This window comes from Stegostoma tigrinum, chromosome 27 (assembly GCF_030684315.1).
Source record: "Stegostoma tigrinum isolate sSteTig4 chromosome 27, sSteTig4.hap1, whole genome shotgun sequence".
Taxonomy (NCBI): domain Eukaryota; kingdom Metazoa; phylum Chordata; class Chondrichthyes; order Orectolobiformes; family Stegostomatidae; genus Stegostoma; species Stegostoma tigrinum.
The window spans coordinates 28,452,194-28,466,334 of NC_081380.1; the positions used below are offsets into that span (position 1 = coordinate 28,452,194).

The 14,141-nt window shown below is 41.1% G+C and overlaps 1 protein-coding gene across 1 annotated transcript in view; it reads right to left on the bottom strand.

The window, feature by feature from the left end:
* Nucleotides 1-1,715: 1,715 nt before the first annotated feature.
* Nucleotides 1,716-14,141, bottom strand: part of phf12b (PHD finger protein 12b) — an 83,222-nt gene continuing 70,796 nt past the window's right edge. The window contains exons 14-15 of the mRNA XM_048557233.2: nt 11,049-11,187; nt 1,716-2,831 (exon numbers count right to left, since the gene is read on the bottom strand). Coding sequence (XP_048413190.1) covers nt 2,503-2,831; nt 11,049-11,187 — 468 coding nt within the window. The 3' untranslated portion in view covers nt 1,716-2,502. The remainder of the gene's footprint in view (nt 2,832-11,048; nt 11,188-14,141) is intronic.

Here is a 14,141-nt window from a genome sequence, read left to right on the forward strand (position 1 = left end):
TCTGGCTCATGGTTCAGATAGCTGTGTGGAACTTAAGATCATGATTTAATATCCCTGACAACATTTTAAAGTCATCAGTCTAAATGACAGCTTAAATTTCCATTTCATTAAAGCATTTGGGTTCCTTCATCTCTAAAGATCTAAAAGGATTCAATGATCAATTCAATTCTCCATACAAAGCAATGGACAGGCAACAACACATTTAACATATCAGAGATAATGGGAACTGCAGATGCTGGAGATTCCAAGATAATAAAATGTGAGGCTGGATGAACACAGCAGGCCAAGCAGCATCTCAGGAGCACAAAAGCTGACGTTTCGGGCCTAGACCCTTCATCAGAGAGCTCTCTGATGAAGGGTCTAGGCCCGAAACGTCAGCTTTTGTGCTCCTGAGATGCTGCTTGGCCTGCTGTGTTCATCCAGCCTCACATTTTATTAACACATTTAACGTACATTCCTTTACATGCAATTCAGTTGAAATTGGCATCAGATTTATTCTTTCGTCCGGAAATTGGAACTCACTTTCTTCTTCATCAGACAATCTAGTGATTGGGTGGTATTCTGGTGTAGCCAAAAATAAGGCAGACCTGAAACGATTAGGCCGTCCCTACGGTTTTGGCTTAGAGTAGACTTAAGACATTCTGATCCTGCCAGCAGGGGGCTTTCATGTCAAGTTGATGCAAGAACATATGTCCTGAGGTGTCAGCATCACTTTTGGTCATCTAGACTTCCTGCTTTCAAATGCTATTGCTTTTTACGAACAAATTAACATTGAGCAGCATTACCAGGTGATGAGTTAAGTACCGTTTTTTTGTTTCAAGCTAGTGAACTGGAATTCTTTAGTGGTATTTGTTGGTGAGCTGTAGCCCACAACTTGAAGCCTGTTGTTGTGCCCCTATTTGTTTGAGATATAGATGAAGACATTTTTTGTACAGTCAACATGTTCCATAATCCCTGGCTTAGAACTAGTCAAATGGCCGGTGTGGTGTTGGCAGTCTGCACAAACAGTGGAATTTTATTTTAAAAAAGCTTCAGTTTACATTTTTCCTTACTCTGGAATATTTTTACTCCAGGTGGTGGTCCAATGGGAACGTAATTCTCATCTGGAAAGAACAACAGCTGAGAAAACTTAGTACATTATATACATAGATCCATCAGACATCACTACAATAGCTCAATTTTACAATTACTGCCAACCTTAACAGTTGTGCTTTAACTTCCACAAAATGTGGAATAATAATCTCTAAAGAAAGCAGAGAGGTTAGCCATCATTAAATTTGTTGCAATGTTGTCTGTCAATTTAATAAAAAGGAAAATCAAACAGTGCAGCAGAAAGAAAGACTGAAGACAATATATGGATATTACATACAAAGACGCATACATTTCAAGTCATATGATCAGCTTGTGCGTGGTTGTAAAGCATCAGAAACGCCATCCCTTCTGCCACAAAAAAAACCCCCAAAGAACTGTGGATGCTGAAAATTAGAAACAAAAACAGAAATTGCTGGAAAAACTTAGCAGTCAGGCAATATCTGTGGAGAGAAAGCAGAGCTAATGTTTCAGGTCTAGTGACCCTTCTTCAGGACTGCTGTTTTGGATTGCTGCCCATCGGGTGTGTAAGATGAGTGAAGATTGATGATAGCAGAGTATTAAAATATTCAAATGCAACAAGGAGTTTTTCTTTAAAAAATCTTATGTATTTACAGTCATAATAGACAGGCAGAGACAAGAACTTGGAGTCAATTTTTTATGTACAGAATACATGAAAGTGTCTGTTGTAAAATCTGAAACAATACATTAACTATTTACATTTGAACTACTGTGTGAAAAAGGACCTTAACAAGCTTACGACAAACTTTTACACTACAATACAACACAACGGCAGCTGGTGCCATACCACAAGTTTTTAGCATGTTACACATTTAAAAACCACTGACACCATTAAAGGTGCATTAACACAGACTCTACTTTAACACTTCTCCTTTCTCAGTCAAATAAAATACCATTGATATTTGAAAGGGTTTTCTTTTCCTCTTTAATCAGTACACAGCAGCTACTTGTAGTGCAAAAGTAGCAGAAAACATCTGGGTCATAGGATTCCAGATACATTAAATAAAACAATGATCAGAGTAGATAAACATATCCTTTTATGAAAACTTTGCACATATTTATAAAAACTATTGTCACTGGCACAAAATATAACAAGTCTTTGATTATTTGTACATGTTTAGGGATGCAGTCTGAATGTATCCTAGGCTGTTCCAGTTCGTTCTGCAAAGGGTTTTTGCCATGACCTTCTTTTTCTCGTTCAGTCAACATTTACAACTATGACAAGTTACATATTTAAAAGAGAAGTCATTATACAAATTCTATGTGCAACTGCCCACAAAATCTGAGCAAAACAACAAAAAAAAATGCTGAAGATACTTCATTTCATGCAATATAAAGACAGCTTCTTCAGTTCATGGTTCCCCATTCAGTCCTATGTACATTTCAGAAATCTCATGGAACAGAGTTGGATCGTAACACTGGCACTTGATGAAGTTTCATCAAATGTTTCTGTTCTAAGTCAGTTTCATGTGTTAGGGTTTCTTCCTCCTTTGGCTGCTTCACTGCAAATTCTGTGATGCTGAACACAAACTGCAGGCAACCAAGCTTGATGTAACTCCCATGATGCAACAATGCAGTCCCTTCCCAGCCTGCTCCACTGCCACCTATTAGACTAGAGCTGCTGGCTTTGCAGTTACAGCTTTTACCATGCAGTCCCTGGCCTTGGGAACTCATGACTGCCTCCTCTTGTTCCACCTCTTCTTTTCTGCTCTTACAATATTCTGAAAAAGAGACAAATAAAATAATCAAAAAATATTAACCCTAAAGTTCACAAAAATTGAAGTGCTGTCCAATATTTCAAAATTCTGTTGGACCTGCTAACGGCCTGCAAGAAAATCCTGTTTGGAATCAGATTTAATTCATTCATTTTGCTGTACAAGATATCCAAGGGAATATATAAATGTGATTTGTCCACTGAAAACATCTGCACGTCTAAGAACTGTGGTCAGCTGGATGCTTGTGCCATGAATATTGCATAATTCCACAGTTTATTAAACTTTACTGGAGAAAAATCTCACAGTGGTAGATGCCAATCATCCTTTGGGAAAAATCCTATGCCTTTGTGATTTCTGTTTCCTTAAACACGGACTTGCATTGAACAAGAATGGGCTCTTCTCCATCCAGTCTGATTTCAAAGAATCTTGTTTTTTTTTCTGAAAATGAGGCTTTTAATCAACAAATGTGATATTTCTGTTGTCCAGAACAGTTTTCTTGTGCAATGTATTTGGTTTTTATAATTATTCTCGCTTTTTAAAATGCTTCCCTATTTGAAAAACTGCTCAGGGGATTAATAACTGGTAGGTATTGCTGTATACTGTACTAAGTCTTTTTTTATTCATTCGTTTTCATTTCAGAAAGTAACTCATGTCCTTTGGGAAAGTAGTCTGCTTTTCTGACTTGGCCTGGCCTCACCTACCACATAGTATTGATGGACTAAAACAGAAGTTGCTGGAAAAGCTCGGCAGGTCTGCAGCAGCTGTGAAGAAAAAAAAATTCAGAGTTAACGTTTGAGGAAGGGTCACTGGACCTGGAACGTTAACTGATTTTTTTATTCACAAGTGCTGCCAGACCTGCTGAACTTTTCCATCAGCTTCTGTTTTTGTTCTTAATTTACAGCATCTGCAGTTCTTTTGGTTTTTATTATTGATGGACTATTGATCCAGAAGGTCAGGTAATGTTTTGGGGACCCAAATTTGAATACCACTACAGCATATGATGGACTTCGAATTCAATTAAAAAGTCCTGGAATGAAGATCTATTATGACTATGAAACCATTGTCAATTGTCCGAAAAACCCATTTGGTTCACTAATGTCCTTCAGGGAAGAAATCTGCCATCCTCACCTAGTCTGACATGCACGTGACTCCAGACCCAGAGCAATATGGTTGACTCAGTTACCCTCCAAAATGGCCTGGCAAGCCATTCAGTTGTACTAGTCTCTACAATGTGAAATGAAACCAGGTGGATCACCCTTCATCAGTCTTGGCAGCAGAAGAGACAACAGCAGAAACAGCCCTGTCAACCCTGCAAAGACTTCTGAACTAACTTCTGGGGTCTAGTGCCAAAATTGGGAAAGCTGTCTCACAGGCCAGTCAAGCAACAGACTGACATGGTTGTACTCTGATTCATATCTTACAATGTTCCAGACATCACCATCACCATCACCATCCTGATTATGTTCTGGCCCACCAGCAGGACAGACCCAGCAGAGGTGGAGGCCGTGGTAGACAGAAGAGAAGACATTGCCCTGGGAGTCCTCAACACTGACTCCAGACTTCAAGTCTTGTGGCTTCAGGTTAAAAATGGGCAAATAAACGTTCTGCTGATTATCATGCACCGACCTCCCTCAGCTGATGAATTGGTACTCCCTTATGTTGAGCAATACTTAGAGGAAAAACTGAGGACAGTAAGGGCACAAAATGTACTCTGGGTGGGCGACTTCAATGTCCACCACCAACAGTGGCTCGACATAAGTACTCCCGGTTGAGCTGGTCAGGTTCTAAAGGACACTGCTGCTAGACTGGGTTTGTAGAAGATGGTGAAGGAACCAACAAGAGGGAAAAGCATACTTGACCTCAGCCTTTCTAATCTGCCAGCTGCAGTGTAGATGTCCATGACAGTATTGGTAACAGCAATCTTCACACTGAGAACAACTTCCATTGAGAGATATGTGGCACTATCACCGTGTGAAATGGGACAGTGTTCAAACAGATCTAGCAACTTAAGACTGGGCATTCACGAGGCAGTGTGGTCCATCAAGAGCAGAACTGTACTCAAATATACGCATATCCCCCTCACAACCATTACCATGAAGCTAGGGATCAACCCTGGTTCACTGGGATCCACAGGAGGGCATGCCAGAAGCACCACCAGAAATATCTGAAGATGAGGTGTCAATTTGGTGAAGCCACCAAAAAGAACTACTTGCACACCAAACAAACAGCATTAGCAGCAAGTGATAGACAGAGCTAAGCAATTCCATGATCAAAAAGACCAGATCTAAGCTCTGCAGTCTTGCCACCATCCAGTCGTGAATGGTAATGGACAATTAAACAATTCCCTCGCGGAGGCAGTTCCACAAATATCCCTGTCCTCAATAAAGGAAGAGCCCAGCACATCAGGGCAAAACGTTAAGACTGAAACTTTTGCAAATATCTTTAGGCAGAAATCAGTAGGAGGTTGAGAAACAAATATGTAAGGAGATCCCAGAAAGCTGAAAGATTAAGAGGGTTGTAATAGAAGGGGATTTTAACTTTCCTAACATCGAGTGGGACTGCCATATAGTGTTAAAGGCTTGGATGAGGAGAAATTTGTTAAGCGTGCTTGCAAAGAATTTCTTGCGCATTATGTCGATGGCCCTACTAAGGAAGGGGCGAAACTTGACTGCCTCTTGGGAAATAAGGCAAGGCAAGTGACAGAAGTGTTGGTATGAGAGGACTTTGGGACCAGTGACCATAATTCCAGTAGTTTTAAAATAGCTATGGAAAAGGATAGATCTGGTTCATAATTTAAAGTTCTAATTTGATAGTCTTAGATTAAGTTAGTAGGGGAGGCTGTTTGCAGGCAAAAGGGACATCTGGTAAGCGGGAAGCTTTCAAGAGTGAGTTAATGAAGGCTCAGGACCAGCATGTACCTGTTAGAGTGAAGGATAAGGCTGGCAGGACTAGGGTACCCTGGATGACTAGAGTTATGAGGCCCTGGTCTTGAAAAAGGAGGTGGCACATGACATGTAAAGGCAGCTGGGAACAAATGAATTCCTTGAGGAGTTTAAAAGGGCATTGAAGTATACATAAGAGAGAAATCAGGAGGGCCTAAAAGGGACATGAGATGGCACTGATAGATAAAGGAGAATCCAGAGAGATTCTACAAGTACATGAAGGGCAAGAGTAACTTGGGAGAGAAAAGGGCCTCTTAAAAGATCAATAAGGTCATCCATGTGCAGATACACAAAAGATGGGTGAGAATCTAAATGAATATTACTCATCAGTATTTACTGTCAAGAAAGGTAGAAATGCTAGGAAACTTGGGGAAATAAACAGTGACGCCTTGAAAAGTGTCCATATTACACAACAGGCGCTGGAAGTGCATTAAGATACATAAATTCCCAGGACCTGATGAGCATCCCAAGACATTGTGCGAGGCTAGTGGGGGATAACTGCAGAGCCTCTAGCAGAGATATTTATACCATTGACAGCTATGGGTGAAGTGCCCGAAGACTGGAGGGTGGCTAATATTCTGCCATTATTTAAGAAAGGCTGCAGGGAAACGCTTGGAAACTACAAATCAGTGAGACTACTGTCTGTGGTGGGTAAGTTGTTAGAGGGGATTCTGCAAGACCAGATCTAATGGCATTTGGAGAGGCAAAGACTCATTTTGAATAGTCAGTATGGCTCTGTCATGTCTCATTGAATTTTATTGGCTTTTTTGAAGTGGCGATCAAGAAAGTGATGAGGGCAGTGCGTTAGACTTTGTTTGCATGGATTTCAGCAAGACCTTTGACAAGGTACCACATGGTGCATTGTTGAGGAAGGTTAAATCTCATTGGATCTAGGGAGAGCTATAAAACTGGATAAAAAATTGGCTTGACAGTAGAAAACAGAGGGTGGAAATAGAGGATTGTTTTCCAGACTGGAGACGCCTGACCAGCAGTGTGCCGCAGGGCTCAGTGCTGGGTTCACTGTTGTTTGTCATTTGTGTAAATGATTTGGACAAGAATATAGAAGGTATGGTTAGCAAGTTTGCATATGACAAAGATGTGTCGCATAGTGTACAGTGAAGGAAGTTATTTGGAAATGAAGTGAGATCTTGATCCACTGCGCCAGTAGGCTGAGGAATGACAGATGGAGTTTACTTTAGATAAATGTGTGTTGTTGCATTTTGGTAAAGCAAACCTGGGTAGGACTTGCAGACGATGCTGGAGCTCTGAGGAGAGTTATAGAACAAAGAGATCTTGGGGTACAGATTCATAGCTCCTTGAAAGTGGACTCAAGGTAGGGCAGTTAAGGCAGCTTTTGGCATGCTAGCTTTTATCGGTCACAGCATTGAGCATAGGAGATGGGACGTCTTATTGCAGCTGTAAAAGATGTCAGTGAGCCTACAAATCGGAGTACCGTGTACAGTTCTGGTTGCCCTGCTATAGAAAGGATACTATTAAACTAGAAAGGACGGAAAGACTTACTAGGATGCTACCTGGACTGAAAAGTTTGTGTTACAAGGGGATGTTGGATAGGATGGGACTTTTCCCTGGAGCTTAGAAGATTGAGGGGTGTCCTTATAGAGGCTATAAAATCATGAGAAGCATGGATAAGGTAGATATCAGACAGCTTTTCCCCATGGTAGTGGGGAGTCTAAACTTAGGTTTAAGGTGAGAGGGGAAAGATAAAAAAGGACCCAGAGGGGAAATTTTTCATACAGAGGGTGGTGAGTGTGTCTGGAACAGGCTGCCGGAGACAGTGGTAAAGTGAGTACAATTTTAATCGTATAAGGAACATTTAGACACGCAGGTGGATGGGATAGGTATGGAAGGATATGGATCAAACACAGGCAAATGGGCCTAGTTTAAATTGTAAAAAAATTGGCTGCATGGGCAAGTTGGGCTGAAGGACTGTTTTCTGTTTCATGCTGTGGACCTCAATGACTCTAAGTGCTGAATGGATGATCCATCTCAGGCTCCTCCACTGGGCCCCAGCATTACAGCTACCAGTCTTCAGTGAGTTTGATTCACTCCACGTGATAACAAGAAACAATTGGAGACAGTGAATATTGTAAAGGCAATGAGCCCGGACAACATTCCGGTAATAGTACTGAAGAATTGTGCTCCAGGACTGACCAAACCCCCGGCCAAGCTCTTCCAATAATGGTTATAACACTGGCATCTACCTGACAACGTGGAAAATTGCCTACATTTGTCCTATACATAAAAAGCAGGACAAATTCAACCCAACCAACTACCACCCCATAAGTCTACTTTTGATTATCAGTAAAGTGATAGAAGGTGTCTCCAAGAGCGCTATCAAACAACACCTGCTCAGTGATGTGCAGTTTGGGTCTCACCAGGGCCACTCAGCTCCTGACCCGAATACAGCCTTGGTTCAAATATGGACAAGAGATGAATTGCAGAGGTGAGGTGGAAGTGACAGTCCTTGATATCAAAACTGCATTTGCCGTGGTGCTGCATCAAGAGCCGTAGCAAAACTGGAATCAATGGGTTTCTCAGGACAAACTCTCTGGTCGCTGGAGTCATAATGACACACAGGAAGGTGGTTACAGTTTTTGGAGGTCAGCCATCTCTGCAGGAGTTCCTCAGGGTAGTGACCTAGGCCCAACCATCTTCAGCTGCTTCATCAAAGACCTTCCCTCCCTCATCAGATCAGAAGTGGAGATGCTTCCTGATGACTGCACAATGTTCAGCACCATTCGTAACTTGTCAGATACTGAAGTGGTCCACATTCAATGCATCAGGTTCTGGACTATATTCGGGCTTGGGCTGAGAAGTGTTAAGTAACATTACTGCCAAACAATTGCCGTGCTATGACCATCACAAACAGCAGACAATCTAACCGTCACCCCATGGCATTCAACAGCGTTATCATCACTGATTCCTCCACCTTCAACATCCTGGGAGTTATCAATGACTAGAAAACTAAACTGAATTCACCACATAAACAGTGGCTACAAGAGCAGATCAGAGGCTAGGAATATTATGGTGAATTATTCATCTCCTGATTCTCCAAAGCCTGCCCACCATCTACAAAGCACAGGTCAGTAATGTGATGAAATACTCCCTACTTACTTGGATGAGTGCAACTTCAACAACACTCAAGAAGCTTGACACTATCCAGGATTAAACAACGCACTTGATTAGCACTACATCCATAAGGATCCACTCCCTCAGGTACCAACGTTCAGTCGCAGCAGTGTGGACCATCTAAAAGATGCACTGCAGAAATTCAAAGACCCTCAGACTGCACCTTCCAAAACCATGACCACTTCCATCTAGAAGGATATGGGCAGATACACAGGAACACCACCACTTAAGTCCCCCTGCAAGTCACTCACCACCCTGACTTGGAAATATAAGTTTCCATCACCGTTTCTGGGTCAAAATCCTGGAACTTCCTCCCTAATGGCATTGAGAGTCAACCCACAACAGTTGGGATTGCAGCAATTCAAGGTGACAGTTCACCACAGCTCACCACCAGCTTCAAGGGCGACTAGGGACAGACAATAAATGCTGGCCAGCCAGTACCACCACATTCCACAAATGAAGTCAAAACCCTGCGCATGTGATTCCAGAGCCAAAGCAATGTGGAATTTTTTAAGTGAACCCCTGAAATAGCTATGCAAGCCATTCACTTTTACAAGTGGCTACAAAGTCTAGGGAAAGGGATTGAACAGCTCACTTTACAAACTAACCTAGGCACAAGCAATGACAATGGCAAACCAAGTACTGTTGACCTTGCAAGGTCCACTATTAAACCTCTGGGGTCTTGAGCCAAACTTATACGACATACTAGTCATGCAACAGCTTACACAGTCACACTCAGAATCATATCTTAGATGCTACCATCACCATTGCAGTTTCCTGCTCCACCAGAGAACAGAACCACCAGAGGTAGCAGCAAAGTGGTACACAGCAGGAAAGAGTTCTCCTGGGCATCCTCATCGCAGGTGCTGGAAACCATGAAGCTTTTGTTATCATTAGCAGGAAACCTCCTGTTGGCTACCACCCATACCACCAATCCACTAACATCCGAAAAGATAATGAGCCACTTAGCACCTGACCATATTAGGCTTGGTCCAAGTATGGACAAAAAGGCTAAAATCCAGAGGTTAAGTGAGTGTGATTGCCCTCGACATCATGGCAGCATTTGATAGAATATAGCATCAAGGAACACCAGCAAAACTGGAATTAATAGAATTCAGTGAGAAATCTCTCCACTGGTTAGAGTCACACCCAGCTGAAGAAGATGGTTGTATTTGAGGTCAATCAGCTCAGTACTGCTACAGGAGTTCCTCAGGGCAGTGTCAGAAGTTGAACCATTTCCAGTTGATTCATCAGTTAACTTTATTTTCCACCTTAAGATCAGAAGTTGAGGTGCTCATTGATGATAGTGCAATGTTCAGCAGCATTCACAACTCCTCAGATACTAAGGCAATTGTGTATATGTGTAGCAAATATAATGGACAGCATCCAGGACCAGGCTGATAAGGAGCAATTTCACGACACAAGTGCTAGACAATGACCATTTCAAACAAAGCAGAAATTAACCATTGCTAAAACACCAACAAAACATGCTGAGGGTTACCAATGATCAGAACCAAATACAGATAAAGTTGCTACAAGATCAGGTGAGAGGTGAAGAATTCTGCAATAATTTACCTATTGACTTCCAAAGCTAGTGAACCAAATACAAGACACATGTCTGCAGTGTGAAAGAATATTCTTCTCTTGTCAGGATGAGTACAGTCCCACGCAAGAGGATCAGCACAATGTGCTTGACTGGCATCCAAACTTTTAACATTTCTCTCCAGCTACCACTAATGCACAGTGGCAGTACTGTGTATGATTGCTGAGACACACTACAGCAACTTACCACTGTCCTTTGACAGCACCTTCCAATCCCTTATCTAGACAATCTATACTTATCTAGACAAGGGCAACAGATGAGTAAGGAGTGCAACCACCTTTAAATCTCCCTCTAAGTCTCTCACGTTCCTAATATGTAACTTCCTTGCCATTCCTGCAACACCTCTGGGTCAAAGCACGGAATGCCTTCCTAGTAGCACTGTTAGTGCACCTACCCCACTTCACCCAAAGGACTGTAGCAGTTCATGAAGGTATCTCACCAATTTCTCAACAGCAATTAGTAACGGACTATTAACGCTAACAAAGCAAGCAAAGTGAACAATTAGAAAAAAACTGTAAAACCACTTACTTATTACACTTTGAACTTTGGCAACAATACTGCTTGGTGGAGTGGGAGAAGTCTTCTCCGAGAAGTCACATGAATACAGAACATTGTCAACTGTTGTTCCATGCTCACTGTAGTTTAGCAATTCATAGTGTTTTGTGTTCTAAAAACAAAGAAAAGTGTTTATCAAAATATTTAAGGGAAATAAATGCTTAATTACTTTTTATACTGTGTTGTTCTTTTTATTGGCAATTAACTATTTCACAGTTCAGGTTAAATGTGGACAAATTATAAGTCATGTGTAAGCAGTTTACCTGACTCAGTGTAGGAAAAGCAAATGGATAGATAACAGGTAAACCCTCAGCAAACAAAGCTGCTTTACTTATCTAGTTTCCACTATAAATGGTATGGGTTTTAATTACTTCTGCTCAAATAAAACAGGCATTTCTGAAGTACAGGCTACAAGGTGAATCACTTCCAAATCAGACATACTATTTGATTGTAATTATTCTTTCAATTACAACTTCATTTAATCGCTAAAAGCATATCAACAAAGACATCTCAACAGTGACACACTAAATATTTACTTTTCCCTACTAAAAGCTTAATTGAAGTTTGTTCCTATTCATATCCAGTCTGCTTACTTGCATTTTTTTGCCACATAAAAGACAATATTCTCATTAAAATTAGACAACATCTGCCATGCCAACAGCTTGTCAAGTGGATAGCACCTTTAGGACTAGAAACCCTGAAAAGAAGTCAAAAATTAATGGCAGTCATAGGGTAACTATAATGCTCTAGATCACCCCCAAAGCCCTGATTTTCATCAGCGTCGTCTCTTTTGTCCTTCTACCAGTCAGTCAAGGTACAAGAACAGGATGTTACAAGCCACATCTTTCAGCAGCAAGTTACATTAGTTTGTCAGCTGACACATGCCTTACTCAAACTTTGGTGAAATGTTATGACTTGGACATTCACTGAGTGCAATAATCATACATTCCACTCAAAGAAAGTGCAACTAGAGGCTCTGAAGTTCTAATAATCATTTTTGTATGCCAACTAATCTACATTGAATGCTGCAGCCCTGCCACCCCAAAGAAAACAATTATGGAATCAATGCTTACTCAAGCTCCAAGTGGAATAATTAACCAATCCCATTTTTCTCTGCTTTATAAATAGTTCAATAAAAATATTACACCATAGTTAGCATGGCTTCATTAGTTACCTGAATGAAATATGTTCTGTATTCCAATAACATGTCACCTAAAAAATCTGTTTTCTCTATTTAGTTTTCTGTAACAAATCTTAATTTTGTTACTGATTCACAAATCATTTGAAGATTAACTTCCACCATTTACAAAGGGGTGGTTAGCTCAGTTGACTGGACAGCTGGTTGCGATGCAGAGTGATAGCAACAGCACAAGTCCAATTCGTGTACCAACTAATGTTACTATGAAGGACCCTTCTTCTCAACCTTCCCCGAGCTGAAGCATTGCGACCCTCAGGTGAAAGCACATCAGTCATCTCTCTCTAAAGTGCAGCCCTTTGGTCTGGTAAGACATTGTAAACAGTAAATGTAAAAGTACCAAAGTATTATCAACATCCCTACTTCCTTTTTTGTTGCTCTAGTGATTGCAACCGTGCTATTTCAAATCTAACCACACAAATGATAGCGGCCTTTGGTTAAATGAGTTACATTAGTTACCACCTGGAAAACTGTTCTCCCCATGGCAGTTATTCCATCGTATGTTAAAATAGAATTATAGTCTTTCCATTGTTCCATTTGGGTGCAGATATCTTTGCACAGATTGTACAAATTGAATAGACAAATCACCTCAAAGAAAAATGGGTAGTAGTGCCAAATCTGAAGTTCCCTGCTATCCAGAAATGTGCTGGGTAAGATGAAGTAGAAAAGGAGAAGTTATGACAATCTCAAAAGCAACAATACTTTAGAAGGCACGGAAGAACTTAGAAATTACAGGGGTGAAGCGAAAAGGGAAATAAAGAAAGCAAGGAGAAGATATGAAAAAATGAGCTGATAAAACATCTTCGAATTTTCATTAATTTTATCAATATTAAAGATCGGGTAGATAACTAAAGAAAGGTGTGTACGTGATACCTCGCACATGAATGTAGAAGATTATGGACAGAGTTCTTAATAAGTATTTGGCTCTGTCTTCAAATATCATACAGGCCTTCTAGTTAAACAGCAGAATGATATACCAGATAAAATAACCATAATGAGAAGTACTGGACAGATTCACCTCCTTGAAGATGCATAAATCACCAGGGCCAGATGAACTGTATCCAAGGCCGTTGAAGAGGAGAAAATAACTGATGCCCCAATAATAATTTCCCAATCCTCATGAGATATAGATGAGGAACCTGAAGACTGGAGGTCTGTGACTGTTGCATCATTACTTTAGATTAGATTAGATTAGATTATCTACAGTTTGGAAACAGGCCCTTCGGCCCAACAAGTCCACACTGCCCCTTGAAGCATTCCACACACCCCTGAACACTTCGGGCAATTTAGCATGGCCAATCCACCTAACCTGCACATCTTTGGATTGTGGGAGGAAACTGGAGCACCCAGAGGAAAACCACGCAGACATGGGGGGAATGTGCAAACTCCACACAGACGGTCGCCCGAGGCTGGAATCGAACCCGGGTCCCTGGTGCTGCGAGGCTGTGGTGCTAACCACTGAGCCACCGTGCCACCCACTTTAAAAAAAGGGGAAAGGGATAACCAAGTAATTATAGATTACTTGATCTGGCCTCAGTGTGTAAATAACTAAAATCAATCCTGAGGGACAGGATTTACTGTTACTTGGAAAGGCACACATTAATTGGGGAATAGGCCACATGGATTTTAAGTCATTTCTTCCTAACTTAATTGAGTGTTCTGATGAAGCAACAAGGAAGCTCGTGAGGGTAGTGCATTGGATGTTATCCAAATAGACTTTAGTCAGGTATTTGACAAGGAGCACATGGTAAAATGCTCACAAAAATTAAAGCTCTTGGGATACAGGGGAATATAGCTACTTGGATCCAAAACTGAATAAGTGACAGGAAACAAAGAGTAAAGCTCAATGGCTGTTAATTTAAATCAAAAGC